At 44.9% G+C, this 26,228-nt stretch overlaps 1 protein-coding gene across 2 annotated transcripts in view; it reads right to left on the bottom strand.

Annotated features, from left to right (window-relative positions):
- Positions 1 to 26,228, bottom strand: part of CEP76 (centrosomal protein 76) — a 616,847-nt gene that overhangs the window by 32,044 nt on the left and 558,575 nt on the right. For both annotated transcript variants that reach the window (XM_069620830.1, XM_069620831.1), the window contains exon 10: positions 1,655 to 1,988. In XM_069620830.1, the coding sequence (XP_069476931.1) occupies positions 1,655 to 1,988 (334 nt within the window). The remainder of the gene's footprint in view (positions 1 to 1,654; positions 1,989 to 26,228) is intronic.

The raw sequence follows: 26,228 nt of genomic DNA, 5'->3' as shown, positions 1-26,228 counted from the left end.
TCTCCCACAAGAGACCTAGAAGTTTATAATGCAGAAAACGTGTTTGAAATATATAACTGAGAAAATGTTATGTACTGTGTATAAAAATGTATAAAAATTAGAGCACGAGTGGAAACCCTTTTTACCATACTAGTAACATCTAATCAAGATGTTGTAAAAACTGTGCTGAGAGTACTAATAGATACCAACATATTTAACTTGTCTCGATATATATGAAAACTGTCTTCAAAAACTTTTTAACAAATTGTATATAAGAAAGTTTGTAGATTGAAATTGTTTAATTGACACAAGAATGAAAAATCTCAAATGTAAAATGTTAAGAAATTATATTTTTACAAATGTTGTAAAAGTTTGTTGATCGAACTAACAAAACAACGGTTTGAATAAAAAAAATAAAAAAAAAGGCCAAATGGCATTGAATATTAAACAGGATAGCATCACCTGTCCACTGACAGCCACACTAGTACCATCATTTTTCTATGAATAGGGCTGCTTTGTTCAGAGAACAGTAAGGATTCTTACTCTTGGAGATGAACAGGCTGATTTGTTCACAAGTGCTATTGAAATTACTTTTGAATGTGGTGGGTGGGCACAGTTTTTGCTTATGTAAATCGCGAAATTGTTGTGAGTAGTCATAACTTAAATATAAGAATGGGGTGCAACCGCAATATACAGTGCCTCTGTGTCAGGCACACACATTGATTGAGAAGAAAAGGACCAAGGCTCTCTAGCCATTGGTGTGGGCTTCACACCCCAACATTCACTCTTTTGTTTAGATATCGTTGGTACTTATTGTTATATTCTTCTTCACAACTCTTTATAGTTCAATATAAAGCAAATCTACTTTATACTTCTGTTCATCAATAACTGGCTTTAAAAAATGTGGTTGGATATTAAACATAGATGCACCAATCACCAATGCATTTCAGACTATAAACTTTTTCCTCAGGGTGTATAAATGTCATCTTTATCAGGTGAATCAAACGGCAGTCAATGTTTCACACCATCAAGGTTTGTTACGGTTGCGATACCCTGCATTACAAAACAATCATGTGTGATCCGCGCAAATACATGCATGATATTAGTCGATTGCGTAAATCACCATTGACCATGTCAATATTGTTCAATGTATTCGTTATGCAAACATCATACGAGAGATAAATCAAATGCATAAAATTGCCATTAGGCATGATTGTTTAATATGTAATTAATACATTTTAAGCCAGTTGTTGGCGAACAGAAGTATAAAAGGAGTTTTGCTTTATATTTAACAATAAAGAATCGTCAAGAAGAACATAACAATAAGAACAAACAATATCTAAACCACAGAGTGGATGTTAGGGTGTGTAGCCCACACCGAAGGCTAGAGAACCTTGGTCCTTTTCTTCTCATTGAAATTACTTTTATCAAAAGTTGATATACAGGATACTCTGAACTATATATATATATATATATATATATATATATATATATATATATATATATTCAACATAGTAACCAATTTCAGACACTGCTCCATTAAAAAAGGTAACAGAATTCTTCTACATTCTTGAAGGGATGGTCTTCTTGCCTAAAACACAAACGTTCCTTCTCCAGTCTGAATAAATACAAAACTACTTTGTTTAGAAAAAATAGAATGTATATTCACCAATACCTTTCTGTGTTCTGACACAAGTACTCTCAGCTGTAATTCTAGGTCGTTGCTTATTGCTGCAGAATCAATCAAGGAGGCACATAAAGGAGGAAATGGAGGCAGTGAAGTAGTAGATCCAGGAGCACAAACCGATTTGATGGCTTCCTCACTCATGGGCTTCCACTTAGATTCATCCTTCAGGTTAAAAATGCAAAGGTCTACTGCATCAGTGGGTTGGCAATTACCCAAGAACCGTTGATGATTGAACACACAGCCCACTGCTCGATACGGATACAGAGGTTTTGGCTGTTCAACAAGTGGAGGATCATCTGGATTGATGGGTTTGTGGATGTACCTGTAGAACAGAACATGAACTGTTAACATAAGTACAGCTTCATTAAATGTAGAACAATACATTAAAGAAGGCTACCCAACCGCCTCTCACACTCCAAACACTTCAGCATGGCTATTTGCAGATTCAGGGCTCATCCCAATTAGGAATGTGAGAAATAGCCTTGCTGATTATTGCCCTTCAATGAAGTGGTTATGAGATCACATACAATAAAGTAACCTATATTTGCACATGACAAGAACTCTTGACAAACCATGTAACAAAAACTATGAATCCAAAATCTTGCTAAAAGTTTCACATTACTCACGAATTTCCAGAAATACTACAACTATATGTTAAGAAAGATTTTTCTTTTAGCAACTTTCCTGCCATGGACATCAATTGAACAACTCAGCTATTTGCAGAAGTATGAACAAACAAGTACTGACAGGCTAGTAAAGTCTTTCTAAAACTTCCATTGCCCGATTCACTTATTTTGGGAGCACTGGTCAGTCCATATGGTTAGCAGTGCAAGGGAACTACGTCCTGTGATGGGTCAGAAATGTGGGATGGACACAAAGGTATAGTTTTCTCAATATTTGCCATTTATTAAAATGAAAATGAGCTAGATGAAAGCCTATCTTTCCCTATTCTAACGAGGATGGCCCTACCTGGCAAACTAAAACTAAAGAAAGATTACCTAGTGTCCAAAAGGTTTCCAAGGCTCACACTAATATTTACAACGAAAGTATACAAGGAATATTTAGCCATCATCAGTTCCAGAAAACAGTGTAAAAGTTCAAACGTATAGGTTTTAGAAAGTACTCATTGTGACCTGGGTTAACACCCTGGAGCATTCAGAAATACCCTTGGAAAAGTTCTGTTCATTTCAAGACAAAATGTATTTTCCCTCCACTGCGTCCTTCCAATTTGTAAAGTAAATGTCTCTTTCACAAACACTTATTCAAAAAGCAAAGCAATTGTTGTCTTCCACAGTATTCTATTTAGTAAAGCAAATGCCTCTCTCACAAAACACAAGTTCATAAACCAAGGCAATTGTTTTCCTCAGGATGTAAAGCAATTACTAGCATATCACACTTATTCTTTCAATGGAATACTTTTGTCAAGATAGTATAGCAATGACCTTTGGTAATGCAACAGTTTGTCAAAATGATGAGTTAATAAGTTTTTTCCACCACACCTTTTTGCCACATCCACATTTACTCAAAACATCTTCTTTCCTGGTTTACTCGCCTGCCAGGAAGAAACCTCCTACAGCTACAATTAGTCTTTATGGCATAATTTGTTCCAAGGCTGGCTCTCCACACCAGTATCCTATGTGAGGAGGGTTGGACAATGGCTGTCTCTTTTTATAGTCCCTGCACTCTTGTCAATGTGGTTTTAAAGGTTTCACCAAGTTGGTATCCCATAAAAGGGGTATTGTGCCTTTGTCGCTGCTTTACTTTATTGTGTTCGGTATTCAAAATTATTGGGTACTGCCAAAAATGTCCTGCTAGGAGCGCCCCGGGTCACCTTTATCTTCAGGCCAACTCACTGGTGTCCTTTGGCACCCATGCTTCACTTTTTGCTGCTGCAGCAAGCCTTCTGCGTTGCCAGCTCCTGCGTGGTGTGCACGGCTCTTCCCCAGAGCTCTGCCTGCTTCGTTGGGCCTCTGCAGTCTCCCGCATTCCGAAACAACACACGTCGGGTTGGGAGCAAGTCTCCCATATGGCTGGGCTTCTCTTCCTGTTGCCGTCCACCCCACTGCTTCCTGCACTCTGCAATACTGTACACCTGCTCTACACGTCTGCTTCAGCTAGTGCTTTTCTTTCTGCTTCTGCCTCTACTACTCCTTCCACGTCTCTATCCATCCGTAGCTTATTCTTGGGTTTAAATGTACTGCTCAGGTGCCTTGCTCTACAACAACTAGACCACACGTTCTGTTCAATAGCGCCTCTGATCCTTTCTAACTCAGAGCACCTCTTACCCATCCCAGTACCACAAGCATTATGAATCCTGAAGTGCATAGTGGTTTTGGTCCTCTGACATTTAATGAGTTCATATTGCTTTGTGAACTGAGAGTTGTCAGAGTTAGGGGATGTTATGTAAAGGGTTTGTGATTTAACATTGGGCTTAGGACTTCTACCCATGACAGAATCCTGACAATTAGAGGATGTCATTTAATTCCTGCACTCCCATGGTACAAACCATATTCTGTTTAGATTATTTTTCATAGCATGTTCTTTGGGTAGTTTCATGGGAGAGACTTGTGCAATGACAGCATGCCATTAGGTAGTTTGGACCAAGCCTCACAAGAATATGAAAACTGTGTCTCTTCCAAAGGAGTCATCACTTCCCCCTGACAGCCATCGCCTCCCATGTAAGCCTTCCTCATGATACCACCCCAGGGTTAGGATCAGGCAGCAGCAGCCTTCTCCTGGCCACATGGGAGGAGATCTTAGGCTGGGGTGCAGTGATGACTCTGCAGGATTCATCACTGTGCCCTATGCAAGATTTCTGTACTTTAATAATCGCACATATCACCATCCAGTGAGGTGCCAGCAAGGTTACATTTATCCCTTTTTATTTTACTCCAATTACTTTTTTTTTTAATTACCTTTTTGAGGTGCCTAGCACAGGTTGGAGGCAGTGGAAAAAGTTCAAATGTGTACTGTGATGCATGCGTGTGCACATTTATATGTTACTGCACAATGCTATTTTGAGTAAGATACTTAAAATGACCATGCCCTCTGGTTGTCGCCCTGTCCTTTGGCCATCTTGTCAGGAAATGCCAGAGAAGACCTGCACTTGTGCGGGATCCAGCTTAGATTCCCAAGAAAAGTGAGTGTGCATGAGACTTGGACAGATATGGGGCATGGGACGCTCTTGTTTAAATCCATATTCCAGCATGAGAGGGCTGTTTCTGGGTAGATGTATGGTTTGCCGGTTTGGACAGCCCTTAGCTGTTTGGATGGCGCAGATCATTGCCATTGGTGGGATGGGGCAGCACCCAGGATGAATTTAGTATAAGAGGACCGCAGCAGCAGTTTTTCAGATTAACCACTGCAGCCATTTTGGGCCAAACCAAAGAAAGCAACAAGAAGCTCCTCTGGCAAAACCAATCAGGAAGAAATCGCCTCATCCCAGCAACAGCAGAGACCAACCACTGATGGACTAGGCATTCAGGTGCCAAGAGCATGCATCATTCCTTCAGATTTTTGCCTTCACGTTCTGTCTGGAACTTCACTGCCAGCAGCCATCTTGGATTAGTTACAGACATCACTTCCAGCGGCCATCTTGAATCCGTGACATAACTTCCGGTGGCCATCTCTGATCCTTGACATCACTTCCAGCGGCCACCTTGGATCCATGACATCACTTCCTGTGGCCATCTTGGATCTTTGACATCCATTCCTGTGGACATTTTAGACCAAACCCATCTCCAGTTGAAAGTCACAAGAGGCTCCTCTGGCAACACCAATCAGATAAAAATCAACAAAAAAAAATCGCCTCATCCAAGCAACAGCAGGGACAATATCAGAGAGACCAACTACTTATAGACTAGCCGATCAGGTGATGAGAGCGTGTCATTCCTTCTGAGCTTACTAGTGGTGTCCCAGTGAAGGGTGAAGACCAGCCTCTTTGCCTCTCAGCAAAAATATTTGCTTTTATCTCCCTGTTGCACCTGTGAGTACCCAAAGCTTTCTAATTACTGTGCTGTCTCTCCACAGTGTGCTACTAACCTATAATGCATTCACTCCTGCTGCACCTCCTACTCACCTCTCCCTATGCTTCCTCCAATCCCACAACAACGTCCTCCTTTCCTATCCCTATTATAAAGCGCACAACTCTAATCTCTCACTACTCCATTTCTCTTCCACCTCCTTCGAACATACAAAGCAGACGAGCTAACCATACTACCCCAACACCTATCCATCTCACCTCTCTTGTATTTGTATTTATTGTTTTATATAGCGCTTTAATCCAGACTCAACTTCTCTTACCTCATCAACTGAACATTGCACTCTGGAATGCTCAGTCTGTATGCAACAAAACTTACTTTATCATGGACTACTTTCACTCTCTAGCTCTCCTCCCCTAGACCTTCTTGCTATCACTGAAACCTGTATTTCTCCATCTGACACTGCCACTCTGGCAGCCCTACACGACTCCAAACTATCATGCGTTCACTCTCCTCAACTGACTGGCAGAGGTGGAGGCATGGAACACCTCCTCTCTTCCCGTCTCAATGCCTCAAAACTCTCCAATACCACGTCCTCTCCTAACTTTTGAATTCACCATCACTGCTATTGATCTGCCTCACTCAGTTCGCATCATCCCCATCTATCGGCCTCCTGGTCTCTCTGGACCATTCTTTGAGGACCATGGGGAACTCCTTGATTCTCTTTCCACTAAACATCACCTCATTCTCTTAGGTGACCTTAACCTTCCCTCTCCAACCACTTCTCAGAAATCTGAACTTCAGTCTTTTCATAGTGACCACGCTCTCCCCTGTATCCATAACATACCTACCCAGCCACCCACAGAGATCGTAACTCTGAATCTCTTATTCATCTTCGCCTCAGCCACGAATACTAGTATCGCACATCTATATCTGATCACTCAATTGTTGCCACCACCATTTCCTTTCTACACTGAGCTTTCCTCACCACTTATTTCACATATTACTAAAAGGAAATGTAAACATCTGCCATTCACCCCTTTCTCTCTGACCTACAGTTCTCTCTCCTCCTTCACATCCGATACCTCTTCTACCAAAACTGCTTTCTCCAGTGTTCAATTTCTACTATATGACTCATTCTCCTCCCACTTCCCACTGCTTACTTTCACCCCTAACTCTCAGCATTCTCAACCATGGGTCACCCCATTCATATGCTCTCTCTGCACAGGGATGCATCAGCTGCTACACAAATGGAGACGTACCCACTCACATGAGGACCTGCAACTCTACCTCTCTGCCATGAACTCTCTCAAGTCCACTTTTGATGGAGCTAAAAGGGAATTCTACCTAACACTCACTGACTCTCAACCCAACCATCCTCGGTGGCTACAAGACACCCTAAACTCACTCCTCCTAAGTCTATGACTATCAACTCCACTTGCACCTAATGAACTAGCTGAATACGTCGCTGCAGAAATTACTAAAATTAGAGACCTCTCTCCTGACCTTCCCCACACTCCCTCTACATTTTACACTCCCGCCTACTCTACCATCATCCTCTGCGTCCATCTCCCACTTTAGTCACACTAATACTGATGAAGTGCTATCTATTGAAGGAAGGCTAACCCCTCTTGTGCCCAATCAGACCCACTTGGTTCTCAGCTAGTCAAGCCTATTGCCCCTAAACTGGAATCTCATCTCGCTGTACTCTTCAACCTGTCATTCGACTCGCTTTCCCTCAGTTTGCAAAACAGCCACCTCCCAAAAAAGCAAGGGGCTGTCCCAATCCTACCAACTTACTTTCGCCCTGTGTCCCTCCATCCGTACTACTCAAAAGTGCTTGAAAGGGTTGTGTTCAACCGTCTTAATTTCTTAGACATCCACAACCTTTGAGACCCCCCTACAAGCAGGTTTCCGCTCCTCTCACTCCACAGAAACTGCTCTAATTGAATGTGTCCAACTTCATTGTCTCTGCTAAGCACTCACTATCCTCTATCCAAAATCTTTTTCACCAGTCTGCTGTCTTTGACACTGTCAATCCCTCCCATCTCCTCAATAATCTTTCTTCGTGGGATTTGCGACTAAGCCATTGCCTGGGTTGAATCCGACCTTGGACCTCACCAATTCTCTGTCTCCTGGAGCAACACCTCAACTCGCTCCACGAACTGTTGGTGTTCCACAAGGCTCTGTCTTGGGTCTGCTACTCTTTACATTCTACACTTCAGCTCTTGGAGCAATAATCTCCTTTGGGTTCTTGTACCAACTCTTAGCGGACAAAATCCAAATCTTCTTCTCTTTTCCTGAACTCCCTACTGATCTCTCGATCAACGTCCAACTGTCTCTCTGCCATTAAATATTGGAAGGCTTCGAACTCTCTGATGTTAAACTCTGCCAAAACACTTCTTCCCTGCCAAAAGCTCTCTCTCATCTCTTCCTCTGCCTATCAAGTTCCCACCTGACACTCTCGCCTGCTCTTCTTCAGCTAGAAACCTCAGCGTCATCTATGACCCTTTTCACTCCTGTTCTACTTTCATCTCCAATACTGGAACAATGGCCTGACTCAGCCTCCTAAATATTAGGCAAATCAGACACCGCCTTCCTTTCAACACCACCATGCATCTCTTAGCCATTCTCGTCTTCTCTGAACTACTGTGCGAGTATTCTCTTTGGTCTCTCCAACTATGCTTTCTGTCCTCTCGACAAGATCATTAACTTTGCTACCAGGACTCTTTGAACTCCCTCACTTCTCACCTACTACTTCCTCATACTGTCACCAGGCTGGATGGCTGATAATGCAAAACAGGGTCAGATTAAAATGCCTTCTTCTGGTTCACAAATCTATCCACGGTAAGGCACCACTGTAGCTATCCTCCTATATCCAACTCTTTAAGCCTTCTCACAATTTTTGCTCTGCCTCGACTACCCCGGTGGCTCCTTGGCTTCCCTGTTCTTCCTCTCGCTTCCGCTCCCTCTCTTATTGTTCCACTTGCATGGAATTCTCTTCCCCCCGGACTTCCGAGAAACAGTACACATGGATTTGTTCAAAACCAAACTAAAAGCCTACCCCACACATCTGAGTTACCCTCTTAACCCATCTCTCATCTGCCTGCAAGCTAATATTTTTCTCTCGCCTCTAACACGCCTACCTGTACTTAAAAATGTCTAATGTTGGTTGTCCTTTATGTATGTCCACTTGTGTTGCCCCCTGTGACTGTTCCATTTACTCCCCTCCCTAACATGGCCAGAATGTCCCTCAAACTCACCCCAATGTAAGAAGCTCACTGCTTCTCGTCAAATCTGATTTCCTATTTAGTGTATGTTTTTTTTTTTTAAATCAAAAGAGCATTGTTACTCTTGTATATAAATACAAATAAATAAGAGTTGCACTGAAAACCATGGCTGGGGATGATAAGTATTGCCAAGGCAAAGTCCCTGTGTACACTCCCTTGCTTCTTGCGATACTTGACGACCCTTGTCAGTGCTTTGACACTTGGACTGGTGGGACTAACCAGTTCGGACTCTGCACAAGAAAACCACTGCCAGAAGCAGTCAGAAGTTCCCCAGGACAATCCTGTGGGCTGTCCAGCCTCTACAAAGGCCTTTCTTCTGCAGTGGTCACCATCCTGCGCTGGGCCTGGTAGTCTAGGTCAACAACTTGTGGATGTAGGCCTTCCCTCCTCCTTTCCAGTAAGAAGAGGGGTTTTCCTGGAGCAAAGCCTCTGCCCCCGGTGGCATGTTGTGCAGCAGCATTACATTTTCAAGCAGCAGGGCACAAGCCTGTAAGTGCGCACCCCTCCACTGACACACATGTGGGGTCTCCCATGCGCCCACTCTGATTGTGGGAGGGGTGCATGGAGGAAAGGGGACCATGGGCGGGTACAGCAGTAATTACAGCGCATAACATTCCTTTGTCCAATCCCCAAAATCATGGTGGTCATCTCCTGCGAAATGCACCTCACTGGCTGAAGAGGATTTGATTTTCAGACTCTTAAGATTAGCTCCTACCCTACACAGCATTGCTGTTGCAGAAGACAGATCACCTCTCAATTGCTTTAGCAGCCTGGTCCTTGAGGACTTGACATTTGCTGGACTGAGCTAGTTGTAGGGAAATATTGAGGTCTTAAATGTGGCAAGGAAATCATCCACTCAGTTTTCCAAGCAAGTTGATACAATTTCATCCTTACTCTGCAAAGGGTCCTAATCCTATTCTAGCCTCTTGATCAGGTCCCTTCCTTCATGTCGCATATGGCAGAGTCTAGTCTCTCCCTTGACTGTCAGACCTAACTTTTGGCCACTGGGGCATATCTCAATGTGGGTGATTTCTTGCTTTTACAACCCAGTGGTCAAAAGGCACTTGAATGGATTGCTCAGACGATACACTCCTACGCAGGCTCCTCTTCCTGTCTGGGATGTCAATGTTGTTACACTGTTTGCGTCTTCTAAATCCTTTAAGCCTACTGCCTCGGTAGACATAGGTTTTGTCACTTGGAAGAGTGACATTCTTGTGACTGTTCATACAGAATTTATATTTTTGAGCATTCTAGGGGCACTTTCAGGGAACCTCAACATTTTGGTGATCTCTTTTTGTGGATCCGACCTCTGTTTTGTGGTCAGAGGGACTTTCCCAGAGTTTTCCTGCAATTGTAACCTCTTTCCCTTCACTTAAGGTATTTGGTCCTGGGGCACCAATAAGGCCCCTAGTTCTGGGGGTGCCCCTCAAGCACCCCATTTTTGTTCCATAATGGTATCAAGCTACACTTGTTTTAGAGAGTAGGCAAGTGGAAGCATTGTCTTCACCAGGGCTGCAAGCCATTTTACGGCACTGGTTGGTAGCCCAATGTATCTTTTTAGAAGTCACTGCGGTATCAACGTTTTTAAAAAAATCTTGCCATTGTGTTTTAGGACTTCTTTTGTTCACGGTGACCACGAGTTGACCATAAAATTGCCGTTCATACCACAGGGAGTCTTTGTGAGCCCACAATGGCATCTTCCATATAGGTCCTAAGTGGCTTAGGCCAGTATAGGTCCCAGGGTTCCCTCAGACTTACTATGGGATGGCTTTGGCTATGTGGAAATTCCAGAGACCAACCAGAATGATTGGTCATCAACTCTTTGCTCCCAGCTCCATTAAGTCACTGGCGGACCAGCCTTTGGCCGGCGCAAGTTTGTGTAGTGGTATTTAGGCTTTGGCCAGCCTCTGCTTCTCCCTTTCTTCTTTGCTTTTTCGAACATGGAGGTGGCAGGCGAAGGAGGTTTCTCATTTATAAAGCCCTCACTTGGCAGAACCTGCTGAGTGCAATGGCTTGAATATATCCTGGTTTGAGTTTTTCACCTCAAAGTTGAGTCTGGGCTTCCTGAAGACTCCTACTGTCCCCTCTCAATCAACTGGATCAAGAAGCCCACCTCGCTGGAACCATCTGAGGCCATTCACTGCCACTGCTGCATCCCACTGTTTCGTGCCTGGATCATCTGCTTGGCTGTGGGTCGCGGGTCACCTTTTGTCCATCAAGCTGTCAGGAGCAGTCTTTACAATCCCCACATCCTTCATGCCAACTTTTCCACTTCAAGGTTGAAGGTCGAAGTTGTAGGAAGACGCTTTGTTTCTTTCCTTGGTCATCAGGATTTTCACAAACTCAGGATGCAAGCCCCTAGAGACCAAACCCTGGAAACCACATTTAAGGAAGGAAGCCTTGTACATAACAATTATTTTCCTGCTGCTGGACCAGATTTCGCCAAAACGGACGACGTGGGCACCTACTTTTGGATCCTATTGATATATTCGTGATATTCACTCTCAGGGGTCCATCTAGTCTCTAGAACAGGGTTGAGATTCTTTGAAGGAGAGTCTCTACCACATTTCCCATAGGCTTCTATTAGTGTCCTGCTGCTGCTTTCTCTGGGGCTTCTGGTCTGTTCATCGACCTCTGGAATGCATCTTTGGGGTCTCTTTTGGTCTTCCATAGGGTTGTTTGCCGTGGAATATGCACCTGCAGAGTGGAATCGACTTAACATCCACTAAACCGGATGGGCCACTGAATTTCCTCCAATTACTTCCTATGGAACTTTGAACCTGCTCTGGAACTCTCTAAAATTGATTCTGGGCCCCTGGACATTTTCCATAGATACACAATGGGTTCAGTGAGCTCCAAGTATTATAATTTGTTTGTACTTAGCTTTGATTTGTAGTTCATTTTTAAAGTCATGCTCTGCATTTCTTAAATGAGACCATTTTAAACATTGTAGCTAATCTTGGTGACTTTGTAAATATTTTCCCTGAAATGTATAACTAAACTAAATTACTTAAATGTCTCAATTGTTGGAAGCCTTTGGCTGCCCTTGGAAACTTATTTTCTTTGGCTTTGATGAATGTGTAAAATTGTATTAATTTGAATATTCTGTCCTAGGAGGTACAAATTAATGCGATTTGTTATAGGCCTTAGAGATTTTTAACAATTTTCCTCACTGGCAACATTGTCTACATCAGTTTTCCCCTGTCCCCTACTTATATCTGTTGGGTGAGGTGATGACAACCAGCTTTAAGTAAGGCCGTCCACATATCAGGGCTGGGTTGTAACCTTCAAGACACTGAAAAGAAATTGAGTAGTCCCATCAGGGGGTTTACCTGTGTTAGGGAGAATTCTCTGTTTAGGCTGAATTTCCCTACCTAGTGAGTCCCCCAGCAGCTTTGCTGGATTTCTGGGGTTTCTTTTTTTTTCTCCTGCCAAGAGTGAGACTCTTTTACCCTCACTCTTGGACATGTTGAAGTGTGTTTTCTTGGTTAAACCTTGTGTTGAATGGGCTATGGGGTCTTTTACCCCATAGGGCCTCATGTATTTTTGTGATGTGGGTTACACAGCACCCTCTGTGCCGTGACCCAGGGGTGTCCTAGGGACTCCCCAACATAGACTCCATACCCTGGGACTGACTACTGTCTCCCAGGGCATGTAAAGTCACCAAAAGACTTTGCTAGTCTTGGATCCTGAACAGAACCAGTACAAACCATCATATTGTGGACGTACTGGCTGGGGCAATTCGATTGCCCCAGGGTCTGTTAGTCGAGGGGGCACGTCTCCGTCCCCCCTGATCGAGTTTTGGCTGGTGGCAGTGGAAACTACGTTTTATATTCGACCGCGAATATTTTCCTATGGGATTTCCCATTGTTTTAGGCTAACACATTTAATTATTTATTTACGGTAGCCTTAAACATACCGCCGGTTTATATATTTATTTTTATAACTCCGGTTGGGACTTTTTGCCAAAACTTGATGCTAAAATGGCGTTGGTGTTCGCCTCTGTAACTCTGACCCAAAGTGGAGCCCTTTGTCCCACTTTTGGCGGGCTTCCCCACAGAAGCCCTCCAAAGTGGTGCCACTCTGTCTGGGGTACTTAGGAGGGGTGGAGGGGGATTTAGGCACCCTGGACTGAGTTACCTTGGTAACTCAAGTCGCACTCCGTCCTGATTGGCCCAAGTGGTGAGCCGGTCGGCTCACCACTTAGCATGTTTGAGTGACAGCTAGGCTGGGTGAATGGGGGTTTGCTGCATAAAAGCAGGGCTTTGGGGACTGGAACTTCAGAAGTCGCCACAGGACCAAGAATCCGACGAGGGAAGAGCTGAGCCGACCTGCTTCGACGACACCACCCGGTGGAGCCCTGCTGAACCGTCTCACCACTTTTCCCGACGACCGAGGAGAACTCTTAACGGAGTGGCTCCTTCCCTTGACTGGTGGGGACAACCAGTTTTCGCCTTCTTTTCGCTTCTCGAGGTATCTCGTGGCCGCCTTGCCAGTGCCAAGCACCCCGGCAATCGGAACCCCACCACTTTTACCCCAACCACGAAAGTCGGTACAACCCTTTGACCGGAGGACTCCGCGGCTGGTTTCTTCCCGGGCAGTGCAACGACCTTCTTCTTCTGCTCTTCTGCGAGAACTTCTTCTCCCTTGACCGACGTCGAGCCTTGCTGCCACTGCCTGGAACAACTGCCACCGCTGGAGGATCCTTTCCGCTTAAGGTACCGTGTTCCGCCTGGCTTCCCTTGCTACCGACTGTACGGGGTAGATTTAGCCCCCGGCTTTCGAACCTGGGAGTGCCTGGGACACCCTGTCTAAACTTTTTAAGCCACTCTAAACTCTTTCTAACTCTTTGCAAGACTTTGAATCCTTAACAACAGTGTGATCTTGGGCACATTTTCGCTCCGGCTACTCTAAGAGTGGGCCCTGCCTAGTGACTTTTGCTCACCTGGGACTTTGTGCTTCTTTGAGTCTATTGCAAGTGTTCTGGACCTTAGAGTGGTGTGTTTAACCCATTCCTGTTTCTTTTTACCCCTTTCTTGAACCTACTAGAGTGTCATCTAACGTTAAGCGCTCACCTCTGTTTTAATTATGTGGTGTTAACTTAGAGTTGTCTAGATAGGAGTAAGGGTTGGAACTGCTTTCATTATAACTGTGTTTGAAGTGTTTTTACTATATTTTGCTAGAGTGATTTCAACTTATGTGTGTTTTATAAATAAATAACTATATACTTTTGAAACCAAGCTCTGGTCAGTGTTTGCTTGTACTATTGTGTCTGGGTACATATTGTGTATACTTTGCATACTGCCTAACTCTTCTTGAGGGAAGTCTGACTGCTCAGCCACAGCTACCAGGTAAATCTGGGTGGTGCGGACTGCTACCAAGTGGGTTTACTGCTATACCTGTAGTCTTAAATCTTTTGCAGTGTTCCCCAAGGGAACTGCACAGGTTTCTGCCTAACACTGGTGGCAGCGGTGGGATTTGTATTGAGTATACATTTTATTGTGCTTTAGCTACCTTAGTGCAACTAACCACAAATCTTAGCACTGTAAAAAGTAATCCTCTAACATGTCAGTTATAGAAAGCTATAGTCAAGAGTCCCTTGCAGCCAAAACTGCTGATTGTTTAAGAGTGCTCTGTAAACATAAGGATCTCCTGACTAAGGGCAAGAAAATGGAGCTGATTGAAAGATTGTTGGCTAACCAAAGTCTGGGTGATGGTTCAGAGGAACCTACCACTCCAGCAACTGTAGATGACAGTATTGAAGTTAACATGGAGCAAAATGTTGATGATTCTGAGGAAGAGTCAGAAGAGGAGGGTGAGGCTGTTGTAACTGTCCCCCCTAGGCCTCTACCTGCTCTACCTGCTGTACCTACTGGACCTTTACCAGGTCCCACATTTAGTCCTCAGTACTTTGAACTGCAGAAAATGAAGCTAGAATTGGAGTATAAGAAACTTAATGCTCAAACTGACAAAGAACTAAGGCTAAGGGAAATGGAGCTCAAGTATGACTTAGAAATGAAGAAATTATCTGTTGAGAATGCTTCTCTCTCTGGCTCCTCTAGAAGTTCCAGTCCTAAAAGACCCCGGATGCCTAAAGAATTGGTTGGTATGTATGAGCCTAAATTGGATGTGTTGGATTGGTTGTCTCTGTTTGAATATAATCATGGGCTCCAGAACATCACAGGACATGACTTGCTCACCTGGTTGTTCTCTAGGCTTCCCCCTGTTGCAACTGATGTGGTAATGGAGATGGGGGAGGAGGATAGGAAGGACTATGAATGTGTGAAACTAGCTTTGATAGCTAGGTTTGGGAAAACCCCTTCCCAGTATCTTAAGAGGTTTAGGAGCCTCAAAAAGCATGATGGTACCCCTTGGGCTACCTGGGTGAATGAATGTTTGAAAAACTTAGAGGGATGGATTAAGGGTTACAAGGTGAACACTTATGAAGGTATGAAGAATTTGTTTATGTTGGAGACTATTTATGATGCCTGCTCTCCTGAGCTCAGACAACACTTGGCTGATTCCAGGGAATTGGATTCCCGGAAACTGGCTAGGGCTGCTGACTTGTGGGTTGCCAACAGGGCCACTCACAAGGATTCTGGGGTAACTCAGAAGAAGGATGGGGAGAAACAGCCAAAAACAGACTCCAAAGCGAATTCTAATAATTCCTATCCCAAAGAGGGCCCCAAACCACAAAATAACCAGGGTAAGCCACATGGGAAACCTATTCAGGCTACTGTACCTTCTGGCCACAAGCCAGAAGGAGGTCAGAACAAGCCACCCTTCCAGAGAGCATTTGGACAATGCTATGTCTGTCAGGGTACTGACCATATCAAAGGAGATCCCAAGTGCAAGGGTAAACCTGCAGGGATCAGCACAGTCTCCTTAGCCTTCACTCCTGAGGATGAAGTACAGATGGCTAGTGCCCACTTTGAACTCTTTGCTGAAGAACCCTTGGGTCTTCAAGCAACTGTAAACTTAGAGCCTATGGGTCTGGTTAGTCCCCAGAATAGGGTTGTGTATAACTCCCTACCTGTTAACTCTAAGGTGTATTATGTGGACAGTGTTCTTGTCAATGGCCAGGATACTCCTGCCAGGAGAGACACTGGGGCCAGCAGAACAGTAGTGGATGAAAGCTTCTTTCAACCTGAGGATGTGGCCAAAGCACCCAAAGGTCCCACTAAGATGTCTGGAGGCCCTGTCCAAATGGTTCCTATTCTACCAGCCCTCATTCAGTGTAACAACATGACAGTGAGGATCCCTGTCAGTGTTCAGACTGAGGTACCTGGGAAGGTCCTGTTAGGGAATGACCTAAGAACTCTAGGAGTAGTGTCACATACCCCCAGGCCTCCCAGTATGGAGAAGCAGAACTTAACCAAATTGGCTAGAAAGGCTACCTTGAAGGACCCTTCTAAGCCTGTGGGACCCTCTACTGAGAACCCCACTACAAGCCCTGGTTTTAGTAAGTTGACCTCTAGCCCAGGCACAGTTCAGGATAGTATGCTAGGAACATGGGAGCCCCAACCAAGCTCCACCCTTGTTCCCCTAGTTTCAGAGTCTCTGACCCCCCCTGCTTCGGAGGAAGAGGTGGATAGACCAACTAGGCCCCTATCTGGACCTGAGAGAACTGGTAATTCTCAGTGCTGGTGGAAAACCAGAAAGGAAAAGTCTAAGGCCAAAAACCTTCAGACTGTTGGACCTTCTACTGAAGACCCCAACTCAACTCCTAATATTAGGGGGGAAACTCCTAAAATAGGTAAGGGTAGATCTAAGAGGAAGGGGAAGCAGGTGCATTGCCTAACCCCAACCCCTCCAACCAAGAGGCCTAAGACCCAACCTGCTCCCACAAGAGAGGTGGTGAGGGACCTTGGAGGCCCCTCTAGATCTAAGGGAATCCTTTATAAGGACCCCTTGAAAAAGCCTAACATAGGTTCGGAAGTTGTACCAACTTCTGAGGGACTGGTCAACCAGATCCCCTATAACAAAAAGACTGACGTTCCTCAAAGGGTCTGTAGGTCCGTTAGCTTGCAAAAGAAAACCTTTGAGTTCTCCATTGAACATAGGTCAAGGTGTCACCATCAAAATGCTGATGGACTCTCTAGGATGTATATCATCGACTAGAGGTATGAGGTTCATCCAGGAGTGGATTAAATCCTCCTGTCCCTTAGTCTGGGGGGGGGCGAGTGTTAGGGAGAATTCTCTGTTTAGGCTGAATTTCCCTACCTAGTGAGTCCCCCAGCAGCTTTGCTGGATTTCTGGGGTTTCTTTTTTTTTCTCCTGCCAAGAGTGAGACTCTTTTACCCTCACTCTTGGACATGTTGAAGTGTGTTTTCTTGGTTAAACCTTGTGTTGAATGGGCTATGGGGTCTTTTACCCCATAGGGCCTCATGTATTTTTGTGATGTGGGTTACACAGCACCCTCTGTGCCGTGACCCAGGGGTGTCCTAGGGACTCCCCAACATAGACTCCATACCCTGGGACTGACTACTGTCTCCCAGGGCATGTAAAGTCACCAAAAGACTTTGCTAGTCTTGGATCCTGAACAGAACCAGTACAAACCATCATATTGTGGACGTACTGGCTGGGGCAATTCGATTGCCCCAGGGTCTGTTAGTCGAGGGGGCACGTCTCCGTCCCCCCTGATCGAGTTTTGGCTGGTGGCAGTGGAAACTACGTTTTATATTCGACCGCGAATATTTTCCTATGGGATTTCCCATTGTTTTAGGCTAACACATTTAATTATTTATTTACGGTAGCCTTAAACATACCGCCGGTTTATATATTTATTTTTATAACTCCGGTTGGGACTTTTTGCCAAAACTTGATGCTAAAATGGCGTTGGTGTTCGCCTCTGTAACTCTGACCCAAAGTGGAGCCCTTTGTCCCACTTTTGGCGGGCTTCCCCACAGAAGCCCTCCAAAGTGGTGCCACTCTGTCTGGGGTACTTAGGAGGGGTGGAGGGGGATTTAGGCACCCTGGACTGAGTTACCTTGGTAACTCAAGTCGCACTCCGTCCTGATTGGCCCAAGTGGTGAGCCGGTCGGCTCACCACTTAGCATGTTTGAGTGACAGCTAGGCTGGGTGAATGGGGGTTTGCTGCATAAAAGCAGGGCTTTGGGGACTGGAACTTCAGAAGTCGCCACAGGACCAAGAATCCGACGAGGGAAGAGCTGAGCCGACCTGCTTCGACGACACCACCCGGTGGAGCCCTGCTGAACCGTCTCACCACTTTTCCCGACGACCGAGGAGAACTCTTAACGGAGTGGCTCCTTCCCTTGACTGGTGGGGACAACCAGTTTTCGCCTTCTTTTCGCTTCTCGAGGTATCTCGTGGCCGCCTTGCCAGTGCCAAGCACCCCGGCAATCGGAACCCCACCACTTTTACCCCAACCACGAAAGTCGGTACAACCCTTTGACCGGAGGACTCCGCGGCTGGTTTCTTCCCGGGCAGTGCAACGACCTTCTTCTTCTGCTCTTCTGCGAGAACTTCTTCTCCCTTGACCGACGTCGAGCCTTGCTGCCACTGCCTGGAACAACTGCCACCGCTGGAGGATCCTTTCCGCTTAAGGTACCGTGTTCCGCCTGGCTTCCCTTGCTACCGACTGTACGGGGTAGATTTAGCCCCCGGCTTTCGAACCTGGGAGTGCCTGGGACACCCTGGCTAAACTTTTTAAGCCACTCTAAACTCTTTCTAACTCTTTGCAAGACTTTGAATCCTTAACAACAGTGTGATCTTGGGCACATTTTCGCTCCGGCTACTCTAAGAGTGGGCCCTGCCTAGTGACTTTTGCTCACCTGGGACTTTGTGCTTCTTTGAGTCTATTGCAAGTGTTCTGGACCTTAGAGTGGTGTGTTTAACCCATTCCTGTTTCTTTTTACCCCTTTCTTGAACCTACTAGAGTGTCATCTAACGTTAAGCGCTCACCTCTGTTTTAATTATGTGGTGTTAACTTAGAGTTGTCTAGATAGGAGTAAGGGTTGGAACTGCTTTCATTATAACTGTGTTTGAAGTGTTTTTACTATATTTTGCTAGAGTGATTTCAACTTATGTGTGTTTTATAAATAAATAACTATATACTTTTGAAACCAAGCTCTGGTCAGTGTTTGCTTGTACTATTGTGTCTGGGTACATATTGTGTATACTTTGCATACTGCCTAACTCTTCTTGAGGGAAGTCTGACTGCTCAGCCACAGCTACCAGGTAAATCTGGGTGGTGCGGACTGCTACCAAGTGGGTTTACTGCTATACCTGTAGTCTTAAATCTTTTGCAGTGTTCCCCAAGGGAACTGCACAGGTTTCTGCCTAACAACCTGCTTGTTTGGTTTTGTGGCTCCCTGGTTCTTCCCACTCCCTATTTTATTTTGGGTGCCTGCCTTTGGCATCGGGCCCACATATAGACAGTGGGGGTAGGAGAGTCCTGTATTGTGTTTCATAATCTGCTTGGTACAATCTATTGTACATTAAGTACTTATTTTGCCCTAATTGAGTTTTGTCTTTGATTTTAAGAAGTATATATTCTTTCACTATGTGTAGTGTATGTTCTGGAGATGTGTCTAGATTAATTTTATCTTTGTGTCAGACTACTACCACTACCTGAGAGTTAAGCCTCGTCACTCGCTCCACATTATCTACCTTAAGAGAAGTTTTGTTTCTCTTTCTGGAAGAGAAGTTAAATTTTGATTAATGTGAAAGCCTGGATTAACATTTGGACATCTGAAGAGGATTTCCTATGTAGAGATTTCAGTGAGAAGTTACTACAATACCACTGTTCGTTTCCTGGATGAGTCTGATGACATGATTTACATCTTCAAGTCTACTCTAACTGCAGACATTCAAAATAACTATTGGGCAACCCAGAGTGATAAAAAAACACAGTCATAATATAGAACTATCATTGATGTGCGCACGTTTACTGATCTTCAATTATTGTACACAGATCTAGAATTCTAATTGTGAAGCTTCTGAGTGTTCAGAAACGAGAGGCAGACAAAGATGTAATATTTTCAACACAAGATATTTTTAATATGTTTCGTCAAAACTAAAACAGTTCTCGTGTCCAAACTAGATCTGACTCTCACACTTAAACAAATAATCAAAAAGGTGCAAGGTAAATGTTCAGAATTTTACTTAATGGACAAAGTGTAGAAACCAATATAAAAGTTCAACACAATCCAGCAGGGGTTCGCCTTCCCCTGGATTATTTCAGTAAGCCAACCACAGTGATTTAAGGTCTGAGTTTAAAGGATGGCTGAGAGATTTCTTTCACAAAAGAAATGGCAAAGAGTCTCTTTTGTCCCCAAATAATGATTCCTTGAAAATAGTAGAAATTCCTTTTCCTGTGACACTGTTTGGAAGGTGGCAAAAAAAAGTCTCTTCGCTTCAAAGGATGCAAGAATGTCTATTTGTCTCAACTACTTCACAAATGATAGGATGGCAAAAAGGTCTCTTTCACATTCATTTTCCAAGAATGATTTCCTGGTGTACTCCCCTGTCAGTTATCTTTCACTGCATCTCCCTTTGTCATGGGCTTTAAAGATCCCCTGGTGTATTCCCCTGCCAGGTATCTTCCTGCAAAAGGGTTTGTTTGCCTGATGTGTTTTGTTCAGCAGGTCTTACTCCATAATGTTCATTTTCTGTCCAGTATAGCACAGTAGCACAGTAACACCCTTACACCGACTACACTTCCTTAACTTTGGATTTCACTTGCCTCAAGCTCCCCCATATAGAACCCTCGCATATGAGGACTTGGTCCAGCTCCACTTCTTTACCTAACACTTATTTGTTTTCTCCAACTTTCCCCATAGGAATTCTTCATGCATGGAAGCTTATGCATATCTTACCTTTCAGCTTCTTCGTTATCATTCACTTGCTTATAATTACATTTGCTTCAGCTTTCCTCATAACGACATTTCAGGCATGAGGAACTGTGCAAATACAGTTTTTCAGATTTACTTGGTCAGTATTCAAATGGCACTTTTAACAGTCTGTGTGCTTGTCGGTACGCCCCGCGTTCCCCCTGTCTTTGGGATATCTCACTGGTGTTTCCTTGCGTCCCAAACCTCCTGCGGTGAAGTTTCATGGCGACAATGGACCTGTTTCCAGTGTTCTCCCCACTCTCTCAAGTTCACTTGCGGGTAACGCGGCTGCTTCCTACCTTCATTGCGCCTTGTACAGCTTCCCCACTGCTCTTGGTGTCCTCGTGGCTTCTCCCTGGAACCTGGCTCGCTTCTCTGGGTATCCCACCACGACGGTACCACAGGCTGATGAATGGCAGCCCAGGAGCACCTGCCCACTCCCATGTAGTCTGCTCCAGCAAGTCTGCCTTTCCTTGCTGCTTTGCCCTTTGTTCGAACTGCGCCTTCTCTTTCAGACACACAAAACTACCACAGATTGTTGGTAGAATTCACCTTTAAATGCCCAGCATAGCTGGTTCCTTCTTCAACAACTAAACTGCACATCGTGTTTAGGGTTTCTCTGAAGCTTAACACCTTGTCCCTCTTCTTCGTCTCAGTACCCGAGGAGTTGGAGTCCATAGAATTAACAGAGGTTTTAAGGAGATTTTGTTTGGGATTCTTGCCTTTTATGATATCATCATGAATACGAGATGTTAATTGTGTTTTGGGTATTTGTAAGGTATGAATAAGGTATGAATAATATCCTGTTGAGGGTATTTGACGAGAAGGGTTTTGGGGATTTTACAATTAGAGGGATGTGTATAACAACAATAGGCCATTAGGGATCTTTGAATTGTAGGATCTTACTCACATTGTGTAGAAGAATACTGCGTCCCTCCTGAGGAAATCACCACATCTCTCTGACGGCCATCTCCTCGCATGTGATCTTCCCTCATAATAGCACCCCAAGGATCAGAATTGGATAGTGGCTGCCGTCCCCAGGCCACATGGGAGGAGATTTTAGGCTGGGGATCAGCGAGGACTCCACAGGATTCACCAAACTTCAGAGTAACTATTTATTTCTGAAATTGACAAATGGAAACCTGGAAAGACTCAAATCCATTGTCTGCTAGACATTCACAGGGGCTTAGTTTAAATGGAAATGTGTACCATTCTCTTATACTTTGTTCCTGGTATTCTAATTTATGACTTTGGATACTTCCTCTGTTGATAAAGGCTTATTAGCAAAACAATAAAGGAGGCATGTTTTTCTTGGTTAATACAGTTTATCAGCTTTACAGAAACTAGCTAGCTAATACAGTGACAGGGCCAGCTCCGTGGCCCTGCAAAAAGGGAGGCAGTCCATCCTACCCCACTGGTGTCTGTGTGTGGGCAGGCCCCTTCCCACCCCTTCTTACCTACAGCGACAGTGGCCTCTGGCCCACAAAAGCGGAACGCCGGCAAACCATAAGTGAGCAGTGGAGTCCCTTTCACGGGGTGCCGCCAAGCTTCACAACACCGGCAAAAGATGGAGAAAAGGGAAGCGTGGCACCAAAGGGGAGCCGTGCTAATTCACAACACTGGCCAGCATAGGAGCGTGGCTCCAGCTGACAGGTGTAAGCTAGAGCCAGTGCAGAAACGCTGCCACTAAAGCAGCAGGGATTATAATAATTATTTTAAAAGGGCCTACAGGGCCTGGTGTGTTCTAGCGTCCCGGAACCCCAGCAGGGTCCAAGTAAGAAAAAGGGCGGGGCTTACTAGCCCATTTAAGCCGGGTCATGGCCATCCCTGTCACACCGCCTGGAGCCAGGGAAACTATTGGTTAAGGTAAGTGGCCAATCCTGTGAGGGAGTGGGGTATTTAATTAAGCCTGTGTGAATGTGCAAGTGTGGGTTAGTTGGGTGAGGACAGGTGGAGGTAGAGGACGTCCGAGAGACCAATGCAGGTGATAGCATTTTGGAGTGCGGAGGATATTGTTAAGGAGGGTGTCTGGGCAATGTTTGTGTGAGGAATGTGAGTTGTAGAACAGTGGGAGTAGTAGTAATGGGAGAGGTTTTAGTGGTTGGGAGTAGAGGTAGTAGGTGCTGAGAATAACGAGCAAAGGATATTAGTGATAGAGTGCGAGTTGGTAGAAGGGTGAGCAGGGAACCATATCCCTGGTTGTCCGTAATACTGACAAAGGTGTGCAGGGCACCATATACCAGAGTAACCTGGAAGGTAGCAGGGAGCGGTAGTGGTAGTAGCGGATTGGGAACAGTTTTTCAGGTAATAGTGTGAAGAGCGACAATGAGTAGGAGAATATGAGTAGCTATTGATACAGAATTGAAGAGGAGTTAGGACTAGAAGAATAGTAGGGGTAGCGTGAGAGAAGTAGAGGAAACAGATCAAGTATTAGTGGGAGATATCAGTTATAAGAACAGGAGTGAGAAAGAAAGTAAGATCGAAGGGTGGAGTTGTAAAGGCAGAGTGAGAGATTGGAACAGACAGTAACGTGGTGGGAGGGGATTCGTTTATGAGGTTAGATTAGTGAAGGGCCCGGAGGGGGAGGTTGTGGAAGGTGTGATGCTGGGTGAAAGAAGGCACCATTCCCTATTTCACAGCAACAAACCATCAATAGGAGAGGGAAAGTTGAAGTTACCTAGGGAGTAAGATAGTCAATGACTTAGGGAGAACGCCAATAGTCATAATAAGGAGAGACAGATAGGGGTTACCCATTGGTAGATAACTAACAGCCTGTAATGGAACTTCTGGGGTTGGGAGGTGAATTGCAGTCCCAGGTTAGCTGAGAGAGGAGAAGGACGGCCATAGCGCCAATCATCCCAAGTCCCATAGACCCCAGAGAATTAAGGAAACAGAAGCACCATTCTGACAATGTATTTTAATAAACACTGTTGAATTATTATTTATGAGTCAACGTGGTTCTTTGCGGCAGAAACACCCGTTAGTTGGTTCCTTACACTATTGCACACTGTTCTGTCAATCTGCACCAAATTGTGCATAGTTACCTGTTAGGACCCTCCAGATATTACATGCCATTTGGACACCCCTTCCCGTTCGGTCCCTTCACACATGAGACTGTTGCCTGAAATCAGTAACACTTCAATGTGGTCGTAGAAGGACCGGACAGAGCTAATTTTAAGCGTATTGACGTGAGGAACAAAACTGGAGAGGCCACGTATCAAGGCCATAGTACGCACAGTTTGAGATATTTGAACTGCAACGCACAACAATGAGCCAGGGCGAGGAGACAGGAGGGGAAAGCGCACAGAAGGTCCCAGTATGCTGGAGCACGCCAACTCTCGTCTCCCCTCCATATCTGCTCCAGGGTTAGTCAGCAAGCCACACATGCCCATTCTTAGTGCAGTCCCCTTTAGAGTGCAAAGCACATCAAGAGACTCGAACAGCGACCTACAGGATAACTGATTTTTAACAAATGATGAGTGTGTTAGGTCTGTCTACAGAACCTGTGCAGAGTACAGGCACTTTTTGCTAGTATACACTAAACCCGTTTAGAATTTAAGGAGAAAATATCTATTCAGGAAAAAAAATGTGCACTCGCCACTAGATACTGGCTAGTGATTTTTGACTCTTGGAAAATAAGAAATGGTGTGCTGTGTGTATGAATAGAATTCAGGTGGCGAGTGACTTTATGGATGGTTAGTAGCTTTTAACTTTAATTTATATCCCTGTCTATAATTAGTTGGTACCAGGGATGTACTTACCCAATATATTTTAATATCCAGATTCATATTGGTTTTATTTGTCTAATCTATTTCTGTCTGTGTGGGTGAATGTTGAAGGAAAATGATGTCGGAGTGGGTGTGTTCTCAAGGGTAGAATCGGTAGGAATTCTAGAATGCCCAATACAAGGTGCCAGTGTCAGTTGGAAGTATGTTATGTTACTTTGCATTTATATAGCGCCTTATGTACCATTGGTATGCTCTGAAGGCGCTGGTAGGTTGAACGCCCTCGGGAACCGAAGTTCAGGTCAGTTGAGAGAGTAAAGAGAGTCAAAAGGTGTGTGTGAGCAACCGGATATGTGTGCAGCTGGTGTGGTACTCATGTAATAGCTGCTTCTTAGCGGTAGGTGTGGTGGTTGAGAGATCAAGAGTATGTGTTCGTTCTGGCAGGATTTATCCAGACCGATTGTGGCTGTGTTAGGCCTGAGGAGAACGCCTGGCTGGGGGGAGAGTAACCAGCAGTGTTTAGTTCGAGTGATGGGCACTATGAGGCAGATGTTGGTATGAGAACAGTTATACCGAATGATGTCATAGTATCTCTGTGTTCTAGTTGACTGGTGGTGTAAAGAAGAGAGTAAGCGTGGTGATGCGATATGGTGGGTTACATGCTCTTCAGACGTTCTATTATGCATTCCAAACCTTTCCATGAAAAGGACAATTCTATGCACTCTCGTCTGCTCCACGCATTCTGATCCGTCCAGAGTATTTCTAAGTTGTTTTATGCACTCGATCTACGTATTTCATCCGTACCACGTACTTAATCCGATCCATCCACATATTTCATCCGTTTCATCCACATACGTCACTCGTTCCATTCACATATGTCACCGGTTCTTATCCACATACATCGCCCGTCCCAACAACATACGTCACCTGTTCCATCCACATACATCACTCGTTCTATCTACATACGTCACCCATTGCATCCACAAAGTTCGCCTGTTCCGTCTGCTCAAGGCACTCAACGGTTATACGTAGTCATCCGCTCTACGTACTCCTCCGCTTTAGGCACTCGTCCGTTCTAAGCACTCATCCGCTCTAGGCACTCATCTGCATTAGGTACTCATCTGCTCTGCAAGCTCTACACACTCATCTGCTCTATGCAGTCATCCGCCCTACGCACTCGTCTGCTCTACGCACTTGTCCGCTCTACGCACTCGTCAGCTCTACGCACTCGCACGTTCTATGCATTCATCCACTCTACACATTCCATCGTTTTTACACACTCCTCCGTTCTACACACTCTTCCGCTCTGCGGCCTCTTCTGTGCACTCTTCGCCTCTGCGCACTCTCCCGCTCTGTGCATTCTTCCGCCCTGCGCACCTATCATGTCTATATACTCATCCGCTCTGTACATTCATCTGTTGTATGAGTTTCTGCATTCTACACACTCCTCCGCACTTATGCACTCATCCGCTCTACGCACTCGTCCGCTCTGCGCATTTGTCTGCTCTATGCACTCCTGCGTTCTACACACTCCTCCACACTTACGCACTCATCCGCTCTATACACTCGTCTGCTGTACGCATTCGTCCGTTCGACCCCCATCCGGTCAACACATTCATCCACACAACATACTCATACATTCTATACACTCACCCGATCAGCACATTCATCTGCTCAACGCATTCATCCGTTCTCATCTCTTCCGTTGCACT

Source organism: Ambystoma mexicanum, chromosome 5q (assembly GCF_040938575.1).
Source record: "Ambystoma mexicanum isolate Mex_15411 chromosome 5q, UKY_AmexF1_1, whole genome shotgun sequence".
NCBI lineage: Eukaryota > Metazoa > Chordata > Amphibia > Caudata > Ambystomatidae > Ambystoma > Ambystoma mexicanum.
The sequence above is the reverse complement of the archived record's forward strand: the minus strand, read 5'-3'. Positions and strand labels throughout refer to the sequence as shown.